The sequence below is a fragment of the Stylophora pistillata genome, chromosome 2 (assembly GCF_964205215.1).
Source record: "Stylophora pistillata chromosome 2, jaStyPist1.2, whole genome shotgun sequence".
NCBI classification, from domain to species: domain Eukaryota; kingdom Metazoa; phylum Cnidaria; class Anthozoa; order Scleractinia; family Pocilloporidae; genus Stylophora; species Stylophora pistillata.
The window spans coordinates 11,426,310-11,450,965 of record NC_142520.1 but is presented as its reverse complement, the minus strand read 5'-3'; the positions used below and the strand labels follow the sequence as shown (position 1 = coordinate 11,450,965).

Sequence of the window (24,656 nt, the reverse complement as noted above, 5' to 3'; positions counted from 1 at the left end):
GGGAACATCAAAACTTCTCACTTGACTGGTGGCTAAGAGATAGACGGCATGGATGTCTAACCATGAACATATTGAAATTAGTTGTATTTCAAAACTCTTTATTTGTGCATTTTCATAATTCAACCGAGATTGATGCACAATGAAGCGCAGGGAAGATTTTAATCTTCAATAGCGGTTTCGGAGGGTTTTTCGGATATTAATTTACCATGGACACGTTTTATCTAAACCAAGTTGAATTGACATCGACAATGAGAAAAGCAAAACGGAACAAAAGCAAAATAGAGATCACAATGTAAGATTAAGAATTTGTTCGTGCTTGGCGCGTGCATATCTTAAAATGGATGTACCACAGCAGGAAGTTTGCGGAGCACGTGCGTAGCATAACAGTTAAATGAGGTGAGGCCAAGAGATATTCCAAGATCAATACTTTTTCCAAAGAAGTGCTAAAATTTTCTGCTTGGAAGCGAAAACCGAACGAATTTCCGGCATTCACAACACCTGCGTAATGCATTTAGCATTCTTGAATCATATTTTGCAAGAATTTACGACGAGTATGTGTAGCTTTGTGTTAAAAATTATAAGATGTTAAGACAAAATAATCAATTCAATAACGCTCAAATATTTCGCACTATTTTAAGGAAGAGTAAGAAAGCTCAGATTCCTTGCTACGGCCATAAATCGTCCCGCGTTTAGGAATAACATATTGTCAACTCCAAAGCTATTTTGGTCTATTCACAGAGCTAAAAAATCATTGTTTTTTTATGCAAATATCTACTTTTGTTGAGCTTCGAAAGATGTACAGTGTATCTCAATCGGAGAGAGAGAGCTCGGCTAAGCTAGACGGGAACTTACAAACTGAAGTGAACTGCACACGTCGTGTTATGCATATGTTGTAGTTCAGTTTTATCCTTGGTTCAAATTTTATTTCCCTTTGTTCTCGGTCATGTTAAAGTAGATAATGAGTTTGAAACAAAGTAAAATAACATTTGAACCAAGGATAAAACTGAACTACAACATATACACGGCCATGCCTACGTAGAGATGTTCATCAGGGTGGTCCATTAGAACTTAAGTAGGATTTGCACGCGCGCGTTATCATAGCAACTTTTAAGATAGGTAAGGAAAATGTGATTTGAAATATTGGGCACAGGTTGGGAGTTCATGATTGAAACTTCTTGCCTCTTTCATCATTGAACACTAATAGAAGTTATTGAGGTTTCTGGGCACGAATTATCTTCGGCTGTTGGGCTCGTCAAAGTTACACTGCAATTTTTGGTATCATTTTTATCAACTATGAAGCTAGTTGTTTCAGGTGTCCGGTAGAAAGTAGTTGCAAGGGAAAAAATGAGAGATACACTTTGTTTGATGTAAGCTGGGGTAACAGCGGTCAAAAGAAAAGAAAGAAAAAAACTTATCTGGCTCTTGGAGGTCACACGAACATTTTCTAGAGATTTTTTCGGCTCGATAAAAGTAAAGAATATAAATATAATTTGATCTTGACATCTTAATGAAATTATCGGAGCTATCAATATGAGTACCAAGCGCTTGGAAGGTGAGTTTAACAACAACTGAGACCTTTAGAATGCATGACCCACATCGCTATTTGACCTTTATTGATTTGAATTTCTAGATCAATGCCGTATATTAGCCTTTCCATCGAATCTGCTCTTCGTGGGAGAACGTGTCATTAACCACACCATAGCAAACATCAGTGTGATTGACAGAGATACATGTGAATATCGTTGCTACCTGGACTGTAACTGCGTCACTTCAGCATCATATTTGTGCCATTTGTGTAAAGATATCAAATCAAAAATACCTTTTTCATTAAATAGAGTATACCATGCCTTACTGGAATAGTTTTCGTTGAGTTTAACTGCAACTTTAGCGGACATGAGCTTAGTAAGCATATTTGAAACCTAAAATACTGAAACATTGAGTACAACATTAAATGGTGCAAAGTAAAACGGGCAAGATCTTACTCAAACGGCACCAAGAATTGTAATTTGTGTTTGTGGGAGAAGTATTTTATTTTGTGTAAGCCTGGAATGTCAACCTGAAACAACCGAATTGAGTTAGCATCGTCCTGTAGACACTCTAGGAAACTTCTGCTAAAAATGTCATCACGTAGCGCGCGCCACACGTTTTTTTTCAAAACTTCGAATGTAACCGTTTTTTTCGAATGACTTTGAACGTAACCGTTTTTCAGGCAGTTGCCTGATGATTTCTCCTGATGGAGCATGAAACTCTGAGTAGCAATTAAATGTCTTGGACCAAATAACCCAATTCGCTGCTGATAGTATTATCTACTGCTCTAGTCCAACTACTGAGCACTTTGATAGTTAATAAGGAGCATTCCAGCGTAATTATTGGTTATATATATATATATATTATATATATTTATATATATATAATATATATATATATATATATATATATATAAATATATATATATATATATATATATATATATTATTGGTTAAAGTGTGACTTGATTTTCGTAGAACAGTGCTCAATACATAGAAGTAGGGCGAAGTATATATTGTGGGAGGAAAAAGACAAGTAAACTACAAGTTTACTTGTCTTTTTCTTGTCTTGATTGTCTTTTTTACTTGTCTTGATTTTTTTTTTTAAATCCCCTGATGAGTGGGCGACCACGAAACAGGCTTGTAGGGATGAACTTGTAGTTTACTTGTCTTTTTCCTCCCACAATATATATATATATATATATATATATATATATATATATATATATATATATATATATATACATATATAACTGCAGACAGTGCACACTGTTTCGACCTATGTGGGTCTCATCAGTTTTTTTATGTTTAAGGTGGACGGCCGGGCCCCGATGAAGGGAGGTGCAATCCCGCCGACCTACATGTCTAATCCCAACCCATTGGCTTACGTGCAATGCCTTAGGGAAGGGGACCACCAAAAACGAGGGTCACCAGACGCCAAACTCGCTGGGGAATCGAACCCCACCTCACTTACAAATTAACACACACACACCCAGAAATTAAACACACCCACTCAAAACTTAACTAATTTTTTCTTTTAGTTTTTCTTTTTAAGCCTAAGTTAATTATATATTTTATTTTGGTTCTTTAGATTTTTTAAGTGACCGGTAAAGCCTAAAGGCAATAGAAATTTCACGATGTTCAAAAACATATCTCGGATCAGAGTACCAAACGGAAATATCTTTACCAGCAGGGGCAGGCAGGTGATGTAACACAGCAATCTCGGCCAAAAAAACGCGGTCCTCGGATGAAATAGTGCTAAGCCACGGGTCCTTTAAAAAAGCAGCGGAAAGTTCAGAGGGAGTAACAGCAATAGGCTTGGCTGCAGCAGCAGAATCAGTGGGTGGGGCCTGTTGGGTCCTCTTGACAGTGTTATTAGCAGAAGTGGGAGCCGGGGAGGCTGAACGCTTCCGAGAAGCAGAGGTCGTCTCTCCGACATCCATATCGGAGACAGGGTTAGCAAAACCCTGTGTTGCCGGTACACAATCATTTGGTAATTCCTCACCCTCGTTTAAAGAGGTGGAGCGATCTTCACTCGCCTCAGATGAGAGCGAGCAGGCTTCATCAGCACTGTCAGCGGGCGGCTCTTCAGGCATAGAGGATGGCTCGACATCGTCTCTGACTGTAGGTACATCAACGGTGGCCTTACAATCTCTAGCAAAATGGCCTTGCTGTGAACACCTAAAACACTTGCCCTTGGAAGGGCAACTCGCAGCCTTATGGCCTATTTTACGGCACACAGTGCACTGCAGGGGTTTCCCCCTGTACCAAACCCTACAACGTATACCTCTAATACCAATGAAGGGTGGAATAACTTTCTGAACCACCATCTGAATAATTCTAGACCCAGTAAAGACCGAGGGTCTACCCGACCAAGACTGATGACGGACAGACTTGACGATGCCAAAAGCAGACAACGCAGTACGTATCGCTTCATTGGAGCCCTCAAAAGGGAACCAAGACAGAACCACAGTGGTAAGTTGAGGTGGGGGAGGAGGAGGTGTAACCACCCTACACTCCACCTCACCTAACTTAACCACGCCCAACTCTTCAAAAAAAAGCTTGGCCACATCAGCTGCAAAAGTAACCCTGGCAACGCGACCAGGGCACGCCTGCACTGCCTCCACAACATGATCAGACTCACGATCAAAATACTCGAGGAGTAACTTTACTGCCTCAGGAAAAAGCATCCCCTCAGGGAGCCCCTTGCAGTCCACATCGATTGTCCTACTAAAGGAAACAATCATCCTGAAGTTCGGCCCCAACCCAAAGACAAAGCAAAGGGATGGGTAACCAAACACCGACCAAAAGCGAAAAAGGAGAAACCTGACCGAGAGGAAAAGATCACAAGTTTTCCCTCCCGGCAGGTACTCACTTAACTGATACTAGACCTCACCAAAAACAAGCACACCACAAACCAAACTCCCAACCACTAGGGAAAGGAGCGAACACTTACCGACAAGAAGAATCCCGCGTCATGTGGGTCTCATCAGTGCAGTGCAGACACTGGGCCAAGCTCTGGAATAAACCATTGCCTGGGCGCTACACTTGTGGGACCAAGTGCAGGCATGTTGCCATGCGAGAGTGCTCAAATCACAACTAAGGTGATGAGCTTATTGGTTATATATATAACCAATAATTACGCTGGAATGCTCCTTATTAACTATCAAAGTGCTCAGTAGTTGGACTAGAGCAGTAGATAATACTATCAGCAACGAATTATATATATAACTAACTGCAGAGAGTACTGTTTCGGCCTTCTGGGCCTCATTAGTGCAATGCTGATGGTAGGAGCTGGCCACCCCAAACGACCCAACCTTTGTGGTATCGTCTAAGCCATGCCAGAGTGCTCAAACTAGAGTAAACTAGTGAACATGCGCAATTGCAACAGCAATGACTCATCCTAGATAGAGTGCTCATTTTGGACATGAAAGCAAAGCTTTGTATGCCAAAGATATATATATATATATATATATATATATATATATATATATATATAACTGCAGACAGTACTGTTTCGCATTTGAAGACCAGATTTTCAATTAATATCACCTCGCGGTCGAGAGTTTATAAATCACTTACCCGAATATTTTAGCGTCGCTTTACCTGAAATCGCTCATAAAGCCGCCAAGAAATCAGACATACGAACGCAACCAGAAGAGCATTTTCTCGCATTTGAAGACCAGATTTTCAATGAGCATAGCCACGAGGTCGAAAGTATATCTATATCGCTCACCTTGAAATTCCGCTCTAGTAATCCAGTTCTCGGTCAATTTCACTTTCTTCGTCAAGAGACATTCCCAAATGATCTGCAGCTCCAGTAAATATTATTTCTAAAGCCTCTTCAACAGAGTAATTCGCCGATCTCGGTCTCTTCGCTGCAGGCACCATCGCTCGATCGATCACAACTTACACTTGGTTTAAAAAAAATTCGTCATGTACGCTGAATTAAGCTTCTTCCCTACAATTCGGCCAGTTTACTTCCTGTGTGCCAAATTTGGCGTCAAACTGAAGTTACGTAATTTTTCGGTAATTTTATACTCTTATGGGGTCAGAAATGACCCCATAGGAATAGCAGTGGATAGATTAACATTACGACATTCATAACATTTACCAGGACTCCATTCACGAGCGATGATCAATTGATCTCTATAACTTGAAAGGTTATGGAGTCGCATTACAACACTAAGCAGAACCCCAATAACTGGCGATGAGAAGTTCATCTCCCACAGTTTGACAAGCTTTCATACATTCTCAACAGACCCGGGGAAATTACGCTGCGGGAGATGATACTTGCAGTTAAAGCCATATGCGTCCTCTCATGAGGAAAGTCAGTTGTCCAAATTTGGGAATAGTAACACACAATAACAGAAAAACGCTGATGAGTAGTAGCGAGAACAAAAAATCTTAGTGGTGTTGTGAAAAACTAATAGTTTCTTAGTTCATAACATTCTTTCTGGGATAATTCTCGAGCCTACACTGTCTTAGCTTAGAATAAAAGAGAAATACAGTAGCTCTAGGCCTCAATTGAATCGATTTCATTTGATCAACATGCTATTAAAGGACAGATTCATTCAAACGTTTCCATGATTCTTTACTAGGTTAAAAAGGTCACTGCAACACATTTAGCAGAAATATGAGTCTTGATTGTCGGAAATTAAAACAAGTCAACTTGACTTCAAAAGCATATGTATGTAAGTATTTGATTTTTATAATAGCATAACGCAATTGAATGGTTTCCTTGATGTAACCTCGCCGGTGCATCATAGTGAATTGCGAAAGCGACTGGCCAGCAGGTGATAGACAAAATCATCTTCTCTCCACTTGCAAAAAGGACCTCGAGAGGAAAGCTAGATGATTTTCTCACAAATTTCGAGTAAACACTTTTTTCTGAAATTTATATAGATCTTAGCATAAGAAAACAAAACAAGAATAGAAAAACTGGTATAATGAATATATGAAGTCCATATATTTTGAACTGCGGTTGTAGATACGTATGATGCACGATCCTCGCAGTAGAGAGGGCTATCTATGCAATAGCGAAAATCAGACCTGAACAAAATCAGGCCTGTACGGGATTCGAACCACTGACCTATGCGATACTAGTGCAGCGCTCTACCAATTGAGCTAACAAGCCAACTGGGAGCACGCCGTTAAGTTGATTCGTAATAAACCCGTGATGGTTACTTGAGTGCCCTGGCAAAAGAGATGCAACTTTTTAAAGAGTAAGATCAAAGATACAACGTCAAAAGTAACATACAGGATGATTTATAACATACAAGATGGAAGACATCACATTATTCAGCATTTCTAGTATTTTCGTTTCTATGATTAAAATGAAAGATTCAAATGAGGCTTTGAACTACTCTTTCTCTTTCTTATCCTAAGCTTTTGCAAATCTGCGGCATAGTTACCGGGAAATATAAAGAGAACATTCCGCCATAAGCGCTATAAAAACAATAAAGGTGATAAGAATAGTTAGAATGTATAATAAGGACAATGAGTTCGCCAAATGTTGGAGGTTAACACACAATAGCATAGAAAATCGCTAATAAGTAGTAGCGAGAACAAAAAATCGATCTAAGTAGTGTTGATAAATAAAAATGAATATCTCTGAGTTCATAACATTCTTTCCGGGAGCCATGCTCGAGCTTACACTGTCTTGGCTTCGAATAAAGAGAGACACAGTAGCTATAGGCTTAAATCGAATCGTTCATTTAATCAACATGCGATTAAAGGACAGATTCACACAAACATTTCTATGATTCTTTCCTGGGTTAAAAAGTTCATTGCAACACATTTAGCAGAAATATCAGTCTTAATTGTCGGAGGATAGGTCAACTTGACTTCATTTGAAGCATTCATATGTGAGTATTTCATTTTCATAATACTATGACGCAATTGATTGCTTTCCTTAATGCAACCTTGCCGGCGCACTAGAGTGAATATGCGAAAGTGACTGGCAAGCAGGTGATAGACAAAATAATCTGCTAATCTCTCGACTTGAAAATCGACCTTTAGAGGGAAGCTGAATGAGTTTGCTCACAAGTTTCGAGTATAGGTTTTTTTTTTCTGAAATTGATATAGTTTCTAGCATAAGAAAAAGAAAACAAGAATATAAAACCAGTTTAGCAAAGTTTAAAAAGCCACCACAGATAGTTAAGACAGACAAAATTCTGAAAGTTCGAGCGAGGCGATAGCCGAGAGCGACTCTAGCTTCTTGAGTGCTTAGTAAACTACCCAAGTGCATCCATAACTCAATAGTGTACGCTGTGGTGTTTCCCATTTGTTTTGTAACATAACATTGATACATCGTAGCTAAAGAGTTCCCTTTTATTTAACAAATCTTACGTGACCAGAAAATACAAGCGCGCGTGGAAAAACTGTCTTTGCATTCGCTCACGTCAGCAACGTACACCCATGGGAAAATGGGGGACGCTGAGTTGACCAATAAGAACGCGCGCTTTACTTTGGTTATGTTATAAATCAAGATGAAAGATAAATATCGCTAAATATTTTCGCATGCGGTGCAAATGGGCATAATTCAAAATAGAATATGCGAATTTTCCGTGAGTGAAGAGATCTCAAGTTCCATGAAATCTACCAATAGAAAGCAAGACTAAAATGGCTAAGAAATATTTCGGGACGACAGATCTATTAAAAACAGTTTTTGATTTGCTGTTATAGGCGAAAAACGTACGAATTTCTTACGTGTGCAAAGCCCACGCGGTAAAATTCATCATGCTTAGATCGTTGTTTACTAGCCTTCAAGGCCAGAAATTGCGCAGCGTTATGTTAAAAAATTCTGAAAAAACTTCGATTTGACGCAAAATCTTCTATTAAACAATACTTTTTGAACACATCGTTACTCGAACATAATATTTACCGGGCCATCGAATCGTCAAATTGAAGTCCGAAAGTGCGGTTTTCACTTTACGTCCTTAATTCGCATCGCCTTAGAGGATCGTAGTGTCGTTGACTCGAGAGCTTATTCTGTCACCTTTAAGACCTTGATATCCATCATTTTCCAAGTAGAGTATTCTATAGTAAATTAATGGCAAAAGTTTTGGCTTGTAATAATTAATCTGAAGGTATTATGTACTGTATTACAGAATAGCCATACTGAATTCCAAATCTCGTGAGTTATGTGCATCCCATGATGCTAATAGTACTTTTGGGATAGCATACATGACTGAGGGCACCTACGTACGCTCGTTCAGTCATGTGACAACCAAACGAAAAGAGGTTGACCATATTCTATGGGTATGGGGCTCTGCTCCACGCGCGCTTCGCGCGCGTGGGAGCCCCGCTAATATGAAAGCTCTTGAAAACAATATGATGCTCTGCTTACATAAAAACGAATGAATAAAGAATGAATGAATAATTACCAAAAAGACGTTTAAGTATCAACCTCATCTAAGATTTGAAAATATTATGATTAGACAAAGAATTTCGAAATAAACTATAGTCAAGTGGGAAAGGATTTCTTGTCATAGTTTCCGAGCTGCTGTTTGGTCCTAATTCCCTATTTTTTTTTCTTTTTCGCGGTCAAGAAGACTAGATTATTTCTTCCAAAGCTATCTATGTATAAGAATCATTTTCACTTCGCATTTGGAACCAACGTTTCTGGATAGAGAGTTTTCATGCTTGTATATACATTCTTCTGAGGTTATTAATTCCACATAAACCCGTAAGATTATAAATCAAACACAACGAATATATGAAATTCATATTTCTGAACTGCAGTTATAGAAACGTAATTGTGCACGATCCTCGCAGTAAAGAGCAGTATTTTAGCAATAGTGAAAATCAGACCTGAAAAATTTCAAGCCTGTACGGCCTGAATTAATTTGATGACTTTCTCCCAGTTGGCTCATTAGCTCAATTGGTAGAGCGCTACAATAGTATCGCAGAGGTCAGTTGGTTCGAATCCCGTACAGGCCGGAATTTTTTCAGGTCTGATTTTCACTATTGCTTATTATTGCTCTGTACTGCGAGGATCGTTTCTATAACCGCAGTTCAGAAATATGAATTTCATATATTCACATCAAAGTTATTAAAACCGAAAAATCATAGTATCGAATAAAGCTCTGTGAGGGTTCTACTGATCTTCCTCAACGTTTAATTTGGCATCTCATAGAGCATTATGCAAATTTGGCCATTACAATCTAATCAACTGAGTGGTTTTAGAAATCTGAAAGCAAATTCTTAATGCCGCTAGGTGTAGTATGATTGTTATATGTCTTCATCTGATACGCTATAAGTTTTGTTAAGAGAAAAATAGGTTTTTATTTCTCAAAGTAAGCTCCTAAGAAGTCCTATACACAACTTGTATTTTCAGACTCATCATAAGCAAAGAAGCATGTATTGGATATTCCGCTATTTAAGATTCTTCCTTTTCGCTTCTGCCGTGGAGTTTGTCACAGCTAATGATCAATGCAGTACAGAAGTAAACATACAAGGAATGGCTCTCAAGCGCTCTGTCTTCAAAAGATGGTCAGTGGCAGCTCCTCACCTCTGCGATGTCAAATGTGGACAGGAGATAACGTGCCAAAGCTATAACTACAATCGAAAATACCAAATATGTGAACTAAATAACCGCACCAAGGAGGCGAGACCAGAAAATTTTCTTTCAGCCCCTGGATGGTTTTACATTAGAAGACTTAACGGCAGAGGTATGAAATCAAAAGTCTATCTATCTATGCAATTTATATATCTTTCGTTCTTCTCTATCCTCGGTCGACCCAGTTCCTGTCACCTGATAAAATTAAGAATATGAAGACAATGGTAAACCCATCTTTATTACAGCTTTCTTAGGTTCTATTCCTGAGTTACCAGCGCTGTCTTGTCACGAGATAAAGGCGAGTGAAGGTAAACAAACTGTAAGCAGCAAGTATTGGCTGGCGAAAGGGAAGGCAGTACTAATTTACTGTGATATGGTTAACGAAGGTAGGTCCCATAAGTTTTTAGTCTGAGTTATCTTATTTTGTAAAGAGTTGTCAGTATCAAGAAAACTATACATTTAACTCATGCTATTATTAATGTCATTATTAAAATGTTTGGTTTGAATCATGATCAGTTCCAGCATGGCTGCCTCTCGTAAGTTGTTCTAACTTAGTCACCGCTTCTCCTTCTGAACTCCAGATATGGATGAATGTAAATATAATATCAGTGACTGCGACGTGAATGCAAACTGTACCAACACGTACGGTTCTTACAAATGCACATGTAAATCGGGACACACTGGCGATGGACACTCATGTTCAGGTGACTTTAAATATGAATTAGTTGATGTTTTCCGAAAAACTGCTCTAACATTTGTGTGTGTGTGTGTGTGTGTGTGTGTGTGTGTGTGTGTGTGAGTATGTGTGTGTGTGTGTGTGTGTATATGTGTGTGTGTGTATGTGTATGTGTGCGTGTGTTAATCTTCTCATATCCCTATACAAAATTACCCATGCATGTTTTGTACAGTTACCATGACTACATCTGCCTTTTTTCAAAGCTGTTATGTTTATAGATTAAAAAATATGTATATCTGTGCTGAGATATACGAAAAACAGATTGTATACTTGTACTTGTTACCCTAGATATACTAGAAATGGACGAGGCGGTACATGTTCTAGTTGACTTTCTTTTTCACCCCTCATATAGGAAAGAAAAGTAGTATCATCTTGCGAGACTTGTTTTGGGCGTAGGCCTGAGGACAATGTTGAAAATGACACGACTATATAAAATAAACATTTAATGTCAAAAATATTTTTGACACAGATCTATTAACTATATATATGTGTGTTTGTTCAGGAAAGAAACAAATAAACTACGCTTTCATCCCGACAAGCCTGTTTCGTGGTTTCCCAATCATCAGGGGATTTAATAAGAATATTCTTTACCATCGCTTCTTATATACAAAATAATTTACATAATAACACTATTAAACATATATCTAATCTATGCGGTGCGAAGTTTTATAGTTCAGCTGTTGCGTAGTAGGGCTTTGCTTGTAGCTATGGCAGCAAGGAGAAACGAGTTCATTACGTTTGTTGAGTGTAGAAAGTTTCGGTCGGTAAATGATTAGAAATTTTTCCTTTTGGCAGAGGTTGCATCTTTTTCTTGAGATGTTGTCCGGTAAATGCCAAGACAGGATACGCCATGAAATACAGTGTTAGATGTTGTTGTCTTTGAGAGTCCTGATGTACTTGCTTAGTTTGTAATGATAATAATAATTTAATATTTACATTGCGCAAATTAGCATGTGGATATGATCAAAGGCGCATCACAACACTTTTCGGGGGACTTTGGCCAGACTGCATCAGCAGTGTACAAACAATCGAAGGAAACTTATTTCAAGATGCCCCCTCCCCCCAATTCCCAGTAAACAGGCCAGACCACATCACAGTGATCTTGTGAGTGGGTTCTTTAACGTCCCCTGCCTAACAAATTAACTAATTAATAGATGCAGTTAATAGTTCAGTTGAGTTTCTGTGTTTAGAGTGGCGGAATGATGGCGGAATGATGTGAATGGTTTCGGCATCTTGTTTTGAAATCGTTTTCCGTGAGTCTGATGTATGTTTCTGTCGTGTTGTCGTTGCGTGTGACTGTAGCTTGGTAGATGACTAATGATTCTAGGCAGTTTCCTGCGAGTGGGCATGTGTTCTTTTGTCGGCAGTTGCATGTCTTCTTGTCTTGAGTGGTATTAGGGTTAGCTGTGGCGGTGTCGTTGGCTTGCATGCGTGTATCACTTTAGAATCTTCTTATTGTAGTAATCAATAATCTGTTTGGCGTTATTCATGCAGCTGTAACTTATTTTTATGGTGTTTCGGTTGAAGATTATTCGGAACTTGTGATCTTTAGGGAAGTGCTTGTCTATTAGGGCGAGGAACTTGTATCCGATGTTGGTGCTGGTGTTTTTGCTAAATGGAGGGTTGTACCAGATGATGTTGTCGCGTTGTCTGTTTTTCCGTCTATTTGTTGTTGGAGGTTCATACTGTAGTGTGTAGTGGTATCCGCTTTCGTCGAGTGCTTTCTGACATGGAGGGACGGCTTGATCAAAGGATGCTTTGTCGGAAGATAGGGATGAAAGGCGTTTGTTGATGCCGGTTGGACTGTTCTTTGTAGTGATGGTCGGGTTGTTGCTCTCGCGGTGGACGTATTGAAGTTCAGTGTTAGGTTTAGTGAAGGGCTGATAGCTGCTTTGGTTGAGGTTAACCGTGACGTCTAGGAAGTTAATGTTTTTTTTTGTTAGCTTCTCCAGTAGGTTGTATATTTTAAGAATATATAAATAATATGGCTACTCTTTTGAGAATTTGGAGTTACTTTTTCAAAGTTTGATTCTTTCAGTTTTTACGTATCCTATTGAGGTCTGGGGGTGCGCTTTTTATAGTAAATATTTAAGTAGAATTGATAAGTTCTTTTCCAGGTGTTATAAGCTGGATTACTGTTTAAAGCAGCACAGTATCTTGGATATCCGTCGTAATAGAGATAAGAAATTATGGCAAAGGATCTCTTCCACCAACACTGCGTTGAATGATCTCTTACCTCCCCAGAGAACACGGCAGTTGAGAACTAGGTCGCACAATTATATTTTACCTAAGGTTAAGACAAGCCTTTTAAATCAGTTTTTTTGAATAGATGTCTTTTCAATAGTAATTAATACCTTTTCCTTTTCCTTATTCATTCTATTCATGTTAATTGTTGCACGTCTGTTTGCACAATAATTCTTAATAAAGACCTTTATTATTATTATAAAGACCTTTATTATTATTATAAAGACCTTTATTATTATTATGAAGACCTTTATTATTATTATAAAGACCTTTATTATTATTATTATTATCATTATTATAAAGACCTTTATTATTATTCTATGGTGATGCGTAGTCCGTTATTATTAAAGATGCGACATATTTCTTTCTTGGTGTTCTCTGTGTCTCTGGGTGAAGCGTTAGTAATGGTTAGTCCGTCGTCTCGGTAAGGTTCCACGTTAATGTTAAGGTGCTGGAGTTCAGATTGGAGGAAGCTTCCCACGAGTTCACATGTATCGGCAACGTCGAAGCTTCCCATGGTGACGTCGATTGTCGTGTTGCCTTTCTTTTACCCGGGTTGGTTCTTGTGGATTAGGATGGAGCTTTTAGCTGGATTATATTGTTTCTTTCCTCGGCGGTGATGTTATGCTAGTTAGAGGCGATGTCGAGTGCTTTGTTAAGGAAGCCTTGGCTGATGGAGGGGTAGAAGTCTTCAATGTCGAAGCAAATGAAGCTGGAGTGTTGATGGTTTTGAGCAGATTTGAACCAGTGAATTACGGATGCGGTGTTTTTCCATTGGTTGAAGTTGGATGTTTTTTGTGATGTTGCTATGAATACGGTCGAGGATGCCTTTCCTGATTTTACCATATCTTGACGAGCTCCTAAGGCTAGTCAAATTATAAACACTGGTTTGTGATGCATGAAAAATGTGGTAATCTGTGATATTGTCGATTTATGGTGGGTATCACGTACCAATCAGACTGCCTCAGTTTTCATTTAACGCAAACCAATCAAATTGCCGCATTAGGTATGTGTCACTTTCCAGTCAAATCACAGCCATAGGGTGAGCTTGTACCAATCAGAGCGCCGTCCCTTATGCCACTGTCAGCAAATAAGGTTACCTCGATACGTTGCGATGGAATCAACCCAACATTGACACACACCAAGAATGACATTTGTAGCCGTCGTTTATAATCTGACTAGCCTTACGGACTCGTCAAGATACGACACAACCCATAAAAAATACTCAATGGTACTACACAACCAAACGTTAATTAAGATATATCTATCACACTTTGTATCAGTTCCCCTGAAAACCTGTGATCCTCCCAACACCCCCTCTCCCTCCGATAGAAAATGACTGGCCCCCGAACATTATTTCACGTGATGCACTTTGAGTAAGCTTTCAGTCCTGTCGAATATCACAGGTCATCCAATCAGAACATACGTGCAAAAGCTTTTATCAAATTTTATTTTAATTTAATTATTTACGGAAAGAATTTGTTTCTACAAACCCACAACTGTGACGTCAACGCTGTGTGCAACAACACCGATGGTTCTTTTTACTGCGGCTGCAAGGTTGGGTTTAATGGCGATGGCAAAAAATGCATAGCTGACTATGAAATCTGTCCAACTGAATTGCTCCAAGCATCGAAAATAGTTCGTTTGCCTAAATTTGCTTAAATTTTACGAGCGTATCAAGAACATCAACGATTTTCATAAGAAAGCTGTTTATAGTAATGTGCTGAGGGATCCGGGTCGGCTGCAGATGTGTCATTTATCACGCTTTGCATCCATCGTAGTGTTCATTTCATTACGCTTTTCGTGTGTAGGCTGCTACTACTGTTGTGGTGAGCGTGGTGTTACATAGTTGCTAAAATATTAATAGAATCGAGGACGTTTCTAGAACGCTTAGCCATGCTGACTCATTAAAAACTTTTAAGGGAACTTTCTAGAACCGCTGGCCAGCATATTTTCGTCATGATGTAATAGTAGTGTAAACTTACTAAAAATAGCAGAATTACAGATCTCTAGAACATTCTGGAACTTTTGTAAAAGATATATAAGGAGTCGCGATAGGTTAAAGTTGGAGACTTTTTTCAGTGAGTTAGTGTTACTACGAGGAGCCCAGAGGAGCGAGAGCCGGATAGAGTTGTTAGAATTATTTACTGGAATCGTCAGCCGTGTGGAAGGCTGCCTTGGAAAAGTGTTGTCGATTTTGATAAGCGACAAGGATCTTTAAAAAGAGCCTTGAGTTGTGCAGTAGTGCACTGAGATTGAAGTTATAGTATTTATAGAGGGCTCTAAGTTTAGGGGATAGTTATTGTATAGGTATTAATGTCGCTCCGTAGCTAAGTTAAGAGGATAGTTATTGTATTAGCCATAGTTAGTAGCTATTGGTATCGCTCCGTAGTTACTATGTCAGTCAATGAAGTGGTTGAGTTAGTACGAGTTGTATCTTTCTGGCGGTTGAGAAAATACCGTAGCATTACCTGTCATCAAACGATTTACGAGTCGTGGACGAAAAGTTGTGATTTTTTTAGTTTTAGTTGCATTACCTTATTTTTGTGTGGAGTTCAGTCAAGTTTACAATTTTTTTAAGTACAGTTACATTTTATATCTGTAATCATTGCGTGCATCACGCACGTCTCGCGCCCTTTTTTTGTCTTAGAAGACGCGTATCCTTTCTTCATGATGTGCCGGTTAATTAATTTGTTTTAAGATTTTTTACCTGCGGATTGGTCGTTTCAGTGTAAATTAAATAATAAAGATCATTTGACGTGGGCGCTTTCAGTGATATTTGACACACACCAAGAATGACAGTTTTACTTGTCGTTTATAATTTGACTCGCCCTACGGGCCTATCAAAATACGGCACAAACCGTAAAAATACTCAGCTATAGTACACAACAAAACATCAAATATGTATCACATTTGGAGCCATTCCCACTGAAAACAATGCGATCCTCTAAACGCCACCCCCCCCCCCTCGATAGAAAATAAGTGGCCCCAAAACACCATTGCACGTGATGCACTTTCAGTGAGCTTTCAGTCCTGTTGAGTATCACTGGTCGTCCAATCAGAACATACCTGTAAAAGCTTCTATCAATTTTTTTTTTATTTCAGTATTAACGAAAAGAATTTGTTCCTGCAGATGTAGACGAGTGTACCACCAATACCCACAACTGCGACATTAATGCCAAGTGCAACAATACCGAAGGTTCCTTCAACTGCAGCTGCAAGGTTGGGTTTAATGGCGATGGCAGAAAATGCACAGGTAACTATGAAATGCGTCCATCTGTTCCAAGCATCGAAATCAGTTTGTTTATATTTGCCTAAACTTGACGAGCGTATCAAGAACATCGACGATTTTCATCAGAAAGCTGTGTATGGTAATGTAGAGGGATCAGTGGGCTGCAAATGTATCATTTATCACGCTTTGCATCCATCGCTGTGTTCATTTTATCACGAGTTTCGTGTTTCGAATGCTACCACCTGTCATCAAACGATTTTACGAGTGGTGGAAGACAAATTGTGTTGGTTTAGTTTTGGTTGTATTACACTATTTGTGTCTGGAGTTTAGTCAAGTTTACAATGCTTTTAAACACAGTTATATTTTCATTCCACAATCATTCTCAGCATCACGTCACGCACGTCTCGCGCCCTTTTTTGCCTTAGAAGACAGGTGTCCTTCTTGATGATGTGTCTTAATTTGATTTCAGCTTGTTTACTTTTGGATTGGTTGTTTATGTCATTTAAATGATAAACATTATTTGACGTGGGCGCTTTCAGTAATGTTTCAATATTGTAAAAACTGGCATGTCACAGGTTAAACGATCAGACTAATTCTTGAATATGCTTTTATCATTTGTCACTATTTCTTTTCAACGGAAAGTATTTGTTTCTTAAGATATAAACGAATGTGCCACCGATGCCCACAACTGTGGTGTCCATGCTCACTGCAACAATACCGAAGGTTCCTTCAACTGCAGTTGCAAAGAAGGGTTTAATGGCGATGGCGAGAACTGTACAGGTAACCATGACATTCGTCTATCTAAAGTTTACCCAACATAGAACACAGTAGATTCATCATCCCTATTTGTTTGTATTAGCCTAAACATGACGAGAGCTTCTCTTTTGCTCTCCAAGCACCGTGTATCCACATCGCAATAATTTGCAATAACACAGACAGGTCCTACTTCTGTGAATGGAAAACCGAGTTTAATTTCAGCAAGTGTGAAAAATGATCCGCTCCGTCATTGAAGAAGGTCCTATCCATAATTATATATTTTAAAGAAATAAATCAATAATTCAGTGTAATGTAAGGGTAAAGAGAAGTATGTCGCTCGCACCAATCAGATTGCCGCATTTTTCATGGATCACAAACCAATCATATTGTTGTGGTGTTGACCTTTTTCATACGGCATTACAGAGAAAAGCAACTCGCATTGCGGTGTGGCGGTGATCTCAAGTCTTACAGTTTACGATAAATGTAATTCAAAACGTCGGTTCTCGGTGAAATAAACCATTTCCGAGATGCAGTTTATTCTTTAACCTTTTGAAAAGCTGGATTTTGAAAGACTGGTGGTTAACCAGCCTGCAGAGCGAGCGTAATTTTGGGAGAGCGGGTGCTCAGTATTTTTCAGCGAGAACTGGCCATCATCTCATATTTAATGGCAGTCGAAGGCTGGGATGAGAAACCAATTTCGATTAAGTGTGCAACTGACGGTCAAAAATAAGGAGAGGGGCTGGGTGGGGAAGTGAGTATTACGCCTGCCCGAACTCTTCTTTGTTTTGCAATTTGCTGATTGGTGCAATTTTGCTCTATCTGTCAATCGCAAGCCAAATACGTCATTCGGACATTTCGCTCTTGCAGTAAAGAGAGGACATGATCACAGACTATAGATGACGTTGTAACTTTCGATTCCGCTCTCAAGGAAGCATTTAATCTCTCGGAAATTAGCATGTATTACGCATTAAGATCGAAACGAGAAGCTATTTATACACTGGTATTTTGAAAGGACCTGGGGGCTGTGTTATCAACTTGCGTTGGGAAAAGCTTGATATTGGAGGTCTCGGTTTGCATTAAGGTACATGAAAACTATTGAAATGTGTGTCAGTCATTTCGTGTTAAAACTCATATGTCCATATCGCTTCCCTTTGTAATTTCTATATATAAACGAGTGTATCACCAACATCCACCGTTGTCACAAAAGAGAAATTTGTAATAACACAGAAGTCTCCTACTCGTGCGAATGCAAAAGCGAGTTTAACTGCAGTAGGTGTGAAAAATGTTTTCCCTTTCAATTGGAGAAAGTCATATCCATCATTGAGTTATCTTAAACAAGTAAATAAATAAATAACTCTAGATCTATTCCAGCGTAAAAAATGGTATATCGCTCGCACCAATCAGATTGCGGCATTTCTCATGTATCACAAACCAATCATATTGCTGCATTATCGTAGATACTACCTACCAATCAGATTACCCAATTCTTCATCGGTCACAAATCAATCAGATTGCCACATTAGGTATATATCACGTACCAATCAGATCACAGCATCGGGGTATGCTTGCACAAATCAGAATGCCGTCCCTAATGCCAATCAGGGCTGGAAATTAGGGTACCATGATACGTTGCGATTCAATCAACCCAACACTGACACACACCAAGAACGACATAAACAAGAATTGTGAGCTCATCTACCCAGTGTAATGGTTCGTGTCTTTCATGAAGACTTTTTTGCTACAATCTCTCCGGATTAGTCAGGTCATCATGGAAATTTTTCAACCTTTTGCAAGTACTCCTCATTTAATTACAACGTACACTGTCAGCTGAAGGCCTAACACGAATTTATCACTAGCGCTTTTTATTTGGGTTGCACCACTTCTTGCGGTTCAGGTAAAAGTTGTGCATAAATCATATTTGATTGTCTTGTTTCTGCCTTATGGTTGCTCTTTTTGCAAAGGTTGAAAACGCCACCAAGTTATATTTACCTTCTCTGTAGACTCAAAAACGTTGCAAAGATGTTTTGCTATGTTTCATTCCTTACCTAACTTTTTGTGTGTCTTTGCCTGACTACTGCCCTTGTTACTTTTCAATGGGGTCAAAAAAATTCCGGACTGTGATTGTGACGCGCCTATAAGCTATCCCTGACGAGTACGACGAGGGAAGCAATTAAACATTTAGCTAACTACTAGTTTATCATCGCTTTTAGAAAATCACTATTGCTAAAATAATAAAAGTGCACTACAATCGAGATATCAATACTAATTATTTGACTTTTTCATGTGTTACAAATGGTTTTCTTCTACTGCACTTTACCCTCCGTTACCTGGAAAAGTATTTCTGAAGTGGGGGGAGGGGGGGGGGGAATTGGGAGGGGAGGAAGAACTTAAATAATTGTTGGTGGGTAAGAGCCACTGGCCTGTTAGAATTCTCACCTTAGTATAGTCTATTTTGTCACCAACTATGGACCCCATCACTTTTGGTCATACTTGCAAAAATTTTAAACTGCGCATTTTCCAATTTTTTAATCCCCAATTATCACAACTTTCGTAAACCTAATGTCCCAAAAATGTTTTTACTTATTAAAGGAAAGCGAATAGCTGCTGTCAAACAAAAAAACACAACAAAACAAAAAAGGATTTTTCCTTTGATGAGTAACATACGTACTACAGCTGATTGCAAAAAGGTTGTCGGAAAGAGCGCAAGCCATGTTAAAGTATCCGTTTCTTTGCTTCTAAAAGTTTTTCATCGATTAATTATTTATGTTTAAACGGTACTTTCCCACCATAATTTTGTGTTTACTTTTTATTCGCCACTATGGACCAGACTTTCTCAGATGAAATGCCATTAACAAGGTAAATTTTATGACAATCCTGCCTCAATAAAGAAAAGAAATTCACAAGAAACGTTATGCTTCTGTTGGTCAATTTTTCACGCAATTCTAACGTGCTTAGACGTTTTTTTAGAAATAAATTTCGCTTTTAATTTTGCTACCTTAGACTTCACCTTATCACGTGTCAATTCCTTTTAAACAACTTGCATTTTATCATGTATTTCACAAGCTCAGAGAAAAGGCCAGATAAGCAACAACCAAATAAGGAGCCTACTTTGTTACGCCTTGAAACATGATAGTTGTCTCCTCATTCAAACTATTTTCACTTGTTTGAAGAAGGGAGACCGAAAAATATCTTTGTTGAGTGGTTGTTAGAGATGAAATAGTTTTTGGTTTGCTTTCCTTCGCAAAATTACATGGAAAATACTTTTCGTGGCAAATAGCTGTAACTGAATAATTAAAACTGTCTCTAATGGAGAGGAACAGCAGTAAGGATCGTCGTAGCCTGGGAGCAGATCGTTGTTTAGTCTCGTCACGCAAGGTAGAGAAGGCGTTGCGGGACGAGACCAAATTAGGACTGCGAAGGGGACAGCAGGAAGCGTGGTACCTATGCAATTTATTTTCGCCAACAATGCCTATGTTTTATACCGAGTGGGGAAAATAAGATCAACTTTGTAAAATGCCCATACCGAGTTAAACTCATTGTACACGGTACAAGATAACGATAAGTTATGTCATAATAATCCTTATATTGTGAGCACGTCGACAATTAAACCGTAACCTTAATGTTCATTTCAAAGCATAAAACAAAATATCAGTCAAATAGAAAAACAAAAAATAAGCGCCCAGTCAATTGTCAATCAACTACGCTATATAACTACGGTAAGGATTCGATTTAGTGCCCTCCTTAAAATAAGCGCCCGCTCTCATCAGACTTTTTTAATGAGCGCCCCTATTCTAATAAGAGCTCCCTTTGAATAAGCATTCGCGTTCCAATCAGCACCCCTGCACAAATAAGCGCCCCTATTCTGAATCAGTAATTGCACAGCGGAGTACTTGTACATTGAGATCAACCATTATTCAACTTCCTTTAATTGCTCACGTAAAGCCTCAAAACAGAATCAATGGTCTATGTGTCCGTCTTTCAACTGTTATTTTCAGTTCATTCATCGCGTGACGATTGCAGCTTAGCTAATCGTTCTAGCCAGGACCTATCCATGGAAAATAATCCGTAATTTTTCAGTCTCTTTAATCCTTTTGGAAATAAGTAGGTTTGTCTCGCGCATTTTACTGTTTCTCAGGATGAGAATAGGCGCCATGTACCCATCCCCAGGTTTCACTGTCCCACCATCATCAAAACAATTTTCAAAACAAATAAATTGAAGGATCAAAGGGATAAAACGAGACGAATATTTGAAAAGTCTCGGCAAGATTCAGGTCTGTGCAATGTTTTGTGCGGGCAGTTTTTGAAAACAGGTTTCGCTTAAATTTATAAGGCTTTGTATAAAGACGCCATGTTGGTGTCCCTCCGAGGAACACCAATATGGCGGCAGGAAGGTAACAAAAACATATGTCATCGAGTTCTGCTGTACGAAACCTGTAGTCGTCTTCTGAGGGCTCATAAACATCTAAATGACTACAAAATCTCAGCAGATAAGTCAAGGTATCGATTCCTTAGTTAGTGCCCAGGGTCAGTTCCCCAAAGTCTATAAAGGAACACCTAAAACCTATAACCCCAACTGGCCAGCTATCTAAAGTCATGGAAGGTTTCACAAGAGACTCATTACTTAAGAGCAGCCGTCCGTAAATATTGCACGGAGGTGTGCAATATGAAAAGATCGAAAATCCCCAAACTTTGCCAGAATATAGGTTAGGATGAACTATTTCTAGAAATAATACTTTGAGTTCAATTGCATTTTTACTTTTCGTGAACGGCGGCAAAATCGGTTTTGCGGCTCTCACGTCAGCTTCACGAGGTTTAAACATTATTTCAACATCGCTTAAAAATAAACAAAGCAGTAAATGTGACCAAATATTTTCCAAATGAAAAGACGACAAGCAATTAACTGCAACAGTCCTCCTTGATACGAGCAAGGCCTTTGATAGGTTACACCACCACACTCTTCTGGCTCAACTCCAGGATGTCGGTGCATCTACAACAGCTGCTTAACAGTGGTTCCGGAGTTATTAGTCATCACGTCACCAAATTGTACGCATGAACTCTACTCTGTCAGATCGCATGCAAGTAAGAAATGGCGTACCTCAAGGAAGCATACTCGGCCCGCTTTAGTTCAGCATTTACGTTAATGACTTGCCGTCAATCCCACAGTTCTGCTCCCCACAATGCTATGTTGATGACACCAAGCTTCTGTTATCCTTTGCATTCTACGAGGAGGAGGGGCCAGATTTAAAATAAATCAGGATCGGCTTAAAATACGGAACTGGTGCTTTAATAACCAGCTAGTTTTGAACCCCGGACAAGACGAAACTAATGCTCTTTGGAAGCAAACAAAACAATGCAAAATTGAATGATGATTTTAATCTGTCCCTTTTCGGGAAAGATCTTGTACCTGCAACAACCGCTAAAGACCTCGGTGTAATTATGGATCCAAACTTAACTTTCGGAAATCATATTCTAGAAACAGTTTCTTCGTGCATGTCACGTTTAGCTCAGATCAATAGAGTTAGACAATCTTTTGACAAACAGTCCTTAATTATTATTATAAACTCACTTGTTGTTACCTTTGCGGCCCATTTTATTAAAAAAACGTGCCTTTAAAGAACGTGCCGTTAAAGAACTGTTTTACCGTGATTGGGATACAGCGATCCATACCAGGACTACAACATACGTAACAAGCGACTTCAAAATCTAAAAGCACCGGGAATAAGACACGTGATATTACGTAACGAAACAACCAGAAATGAAAATAACGAAACGGAATTAAAATTGTAGCCACACATGTTTTCGGTAAACTATTTTATTGCTCATGCGTTTGGAGTAATACTTCTCAAACAATTTTAAAATTGTTACAGACAGTCCAGAATTTTGTCAGCCGCATAGTAAGTGGAAGTAGGAAATACGATAACGTGTCCCCAACTTCAAAGGAACTACGCTGGCTGCCAGTGAAGGAGCATCTTTACTACCGTGACGCCGTAATGTCATTTAAGTGTTTAACTGGATGTGCTCCTGGATATTTATCTACACAATTCATTAGTGTGACGTCACAAATCGTAGAACGCGAAGTTATCAAATGCTTAACATACCTCGCTTTAGAACAGCAAGTGGCCAAAGGACCATTTTGTATAGAGCAGTTACTTTATAGAATTCCTTATCTAACGATCTTCAACTTTGTGAATCGGTTAATGTGTTTAAACGCCACCCTAGGTCTCGCCTCTTAGGTAACCTTGGCACTTCCGCTATTTAAGTCATTGCTCTATTTTAAGTTTAATATATAATGTTTAGCTTAATTTTATAATTAATTTTTACCTTAATTGTGTTGCCTCTGAAAATCCTCTTTGGGGGAGTGGTAATAAAGTATGCATGTACGTAATGTAAACAAAACAAGCCAAAATGTAACATCGTCCAGTTCGAAGCGGCCAAGGACGGATACAAACCGTAAAATAAATGTGTTTTCCATACTTACACTTTGATTTGTGTATTATTTATAAATTTGTACATACCATGCATCAGTGCCAAATATTGATTGTGCGTAAACTGCTCTCCGCTGTGTCGAAATGTTCAGAAGGGGATTGCGTGACAGACAGACACACAAGTCCTGGGCCACAATATTGCAAATGAAAGTGTCTTTTACCAGAAACACTAGCACTCTTCCTCTAAATTAATTTTTTTTTTTCGTTTGGGAAGTTGAATATGCACGAATACTTTAGGGGGGAGTTTTTCCCTCTATTGGCCCCCCTCCTCTTTTTCATTCTACTGATCTGTTGACATTTTACAGGTTTCATCAAATAAGCTTTCAAAGCTTATCTAATCAGGGGTCTGTAATTTTTTAACTTCTTGACTGGTGCAGGAACCTGAGTTGTGTATTCGCTTCAAAAGCCGCAGCCGTTGACTACCCTCCGCTGATCTAAATGTTCTGTAAGGATTGCGTGACAAGCGGAAAGGGCACGCGTCTATATCTTAAACACTAGCACTCTTCCTTCATATTCAATACTATTTGTTTGGGAACCTTAAAATTATACTTGAATGTTTGTGGGGGATTTTATTTCCACTGAGTTTACCCCCTCTTCTTTTTCATTCCTGTTTACAAGCGTCTTGGAATCCTGTCGAAACATCAAGCGCTTAGCTCGCAATAACTGATACGATCACTTTGGCGCTTACGATATACATAGTTAAAATGAACTTCTTCCCGTGTGTCACACAATCAGAGTACTTCTGCGTCGATTATCTGTACCACGGTGCGCTTTTACACAGTTGTGTATATGTAATGGCAATCTGTGGCGACCTTGAACTTGTTGGAGGGCCTTGTGGATGCAGTGGTGTAACCCGACAAATGCTTTATGCGAGGCGATAGAACATGCAGAAGAAACGTCAAGTCACCTGAAGCTATACGACTGCTTTGATTCAACTTTGAAAACGGAGGCACATTTTCTTCTCACCAGGGCAGTTAACATCTCAATGTTTTTCACGATTTCTTATTAATTATGTCGACGTTATGTAGTGTATAAACAATAAGATAACTCGAGAAGCTACCTAACGATGGTTATTGAAGGCCTTGTGCATGTAATTTTGCTTCAGTTTTCTTTT

At 38.9% G+C, this 24,656-nt stretch overlaps 1 protein-coding gene across 1 annotated transcript in view; it reads left to right on the top strand.

Moving 5' to 3' along the window:
• The window catches only part of LOC148737119 (uncharacterized), a 141,004-nt gene extending 123,882 nt beyond the window's left edge, over positions 1-17,122 (top strand). Inside the window, exons 6-9 of the mRNA XM_088749263.1 lie at positions 10,335-10,475; positions 10,671-10,793; positions 16,203-16,325; positions 16,959-17,122. Coding sequence (XP_088605389.1) covers positions 10,335-10,475; positions 10,671-10,793; positions 16,203-16,325; positions 16,959-17,122 — 551 coding nt within the window. The remainder of the gene's footprint in view (positions 1-10,334; positions 10,476-10,670; positions 10,794-16,202; positions 16,326-16,958) is intronic.
• The last annotated feature ends 7,534 nt before the right edge of the window (positions 17,123-24,656 follow it).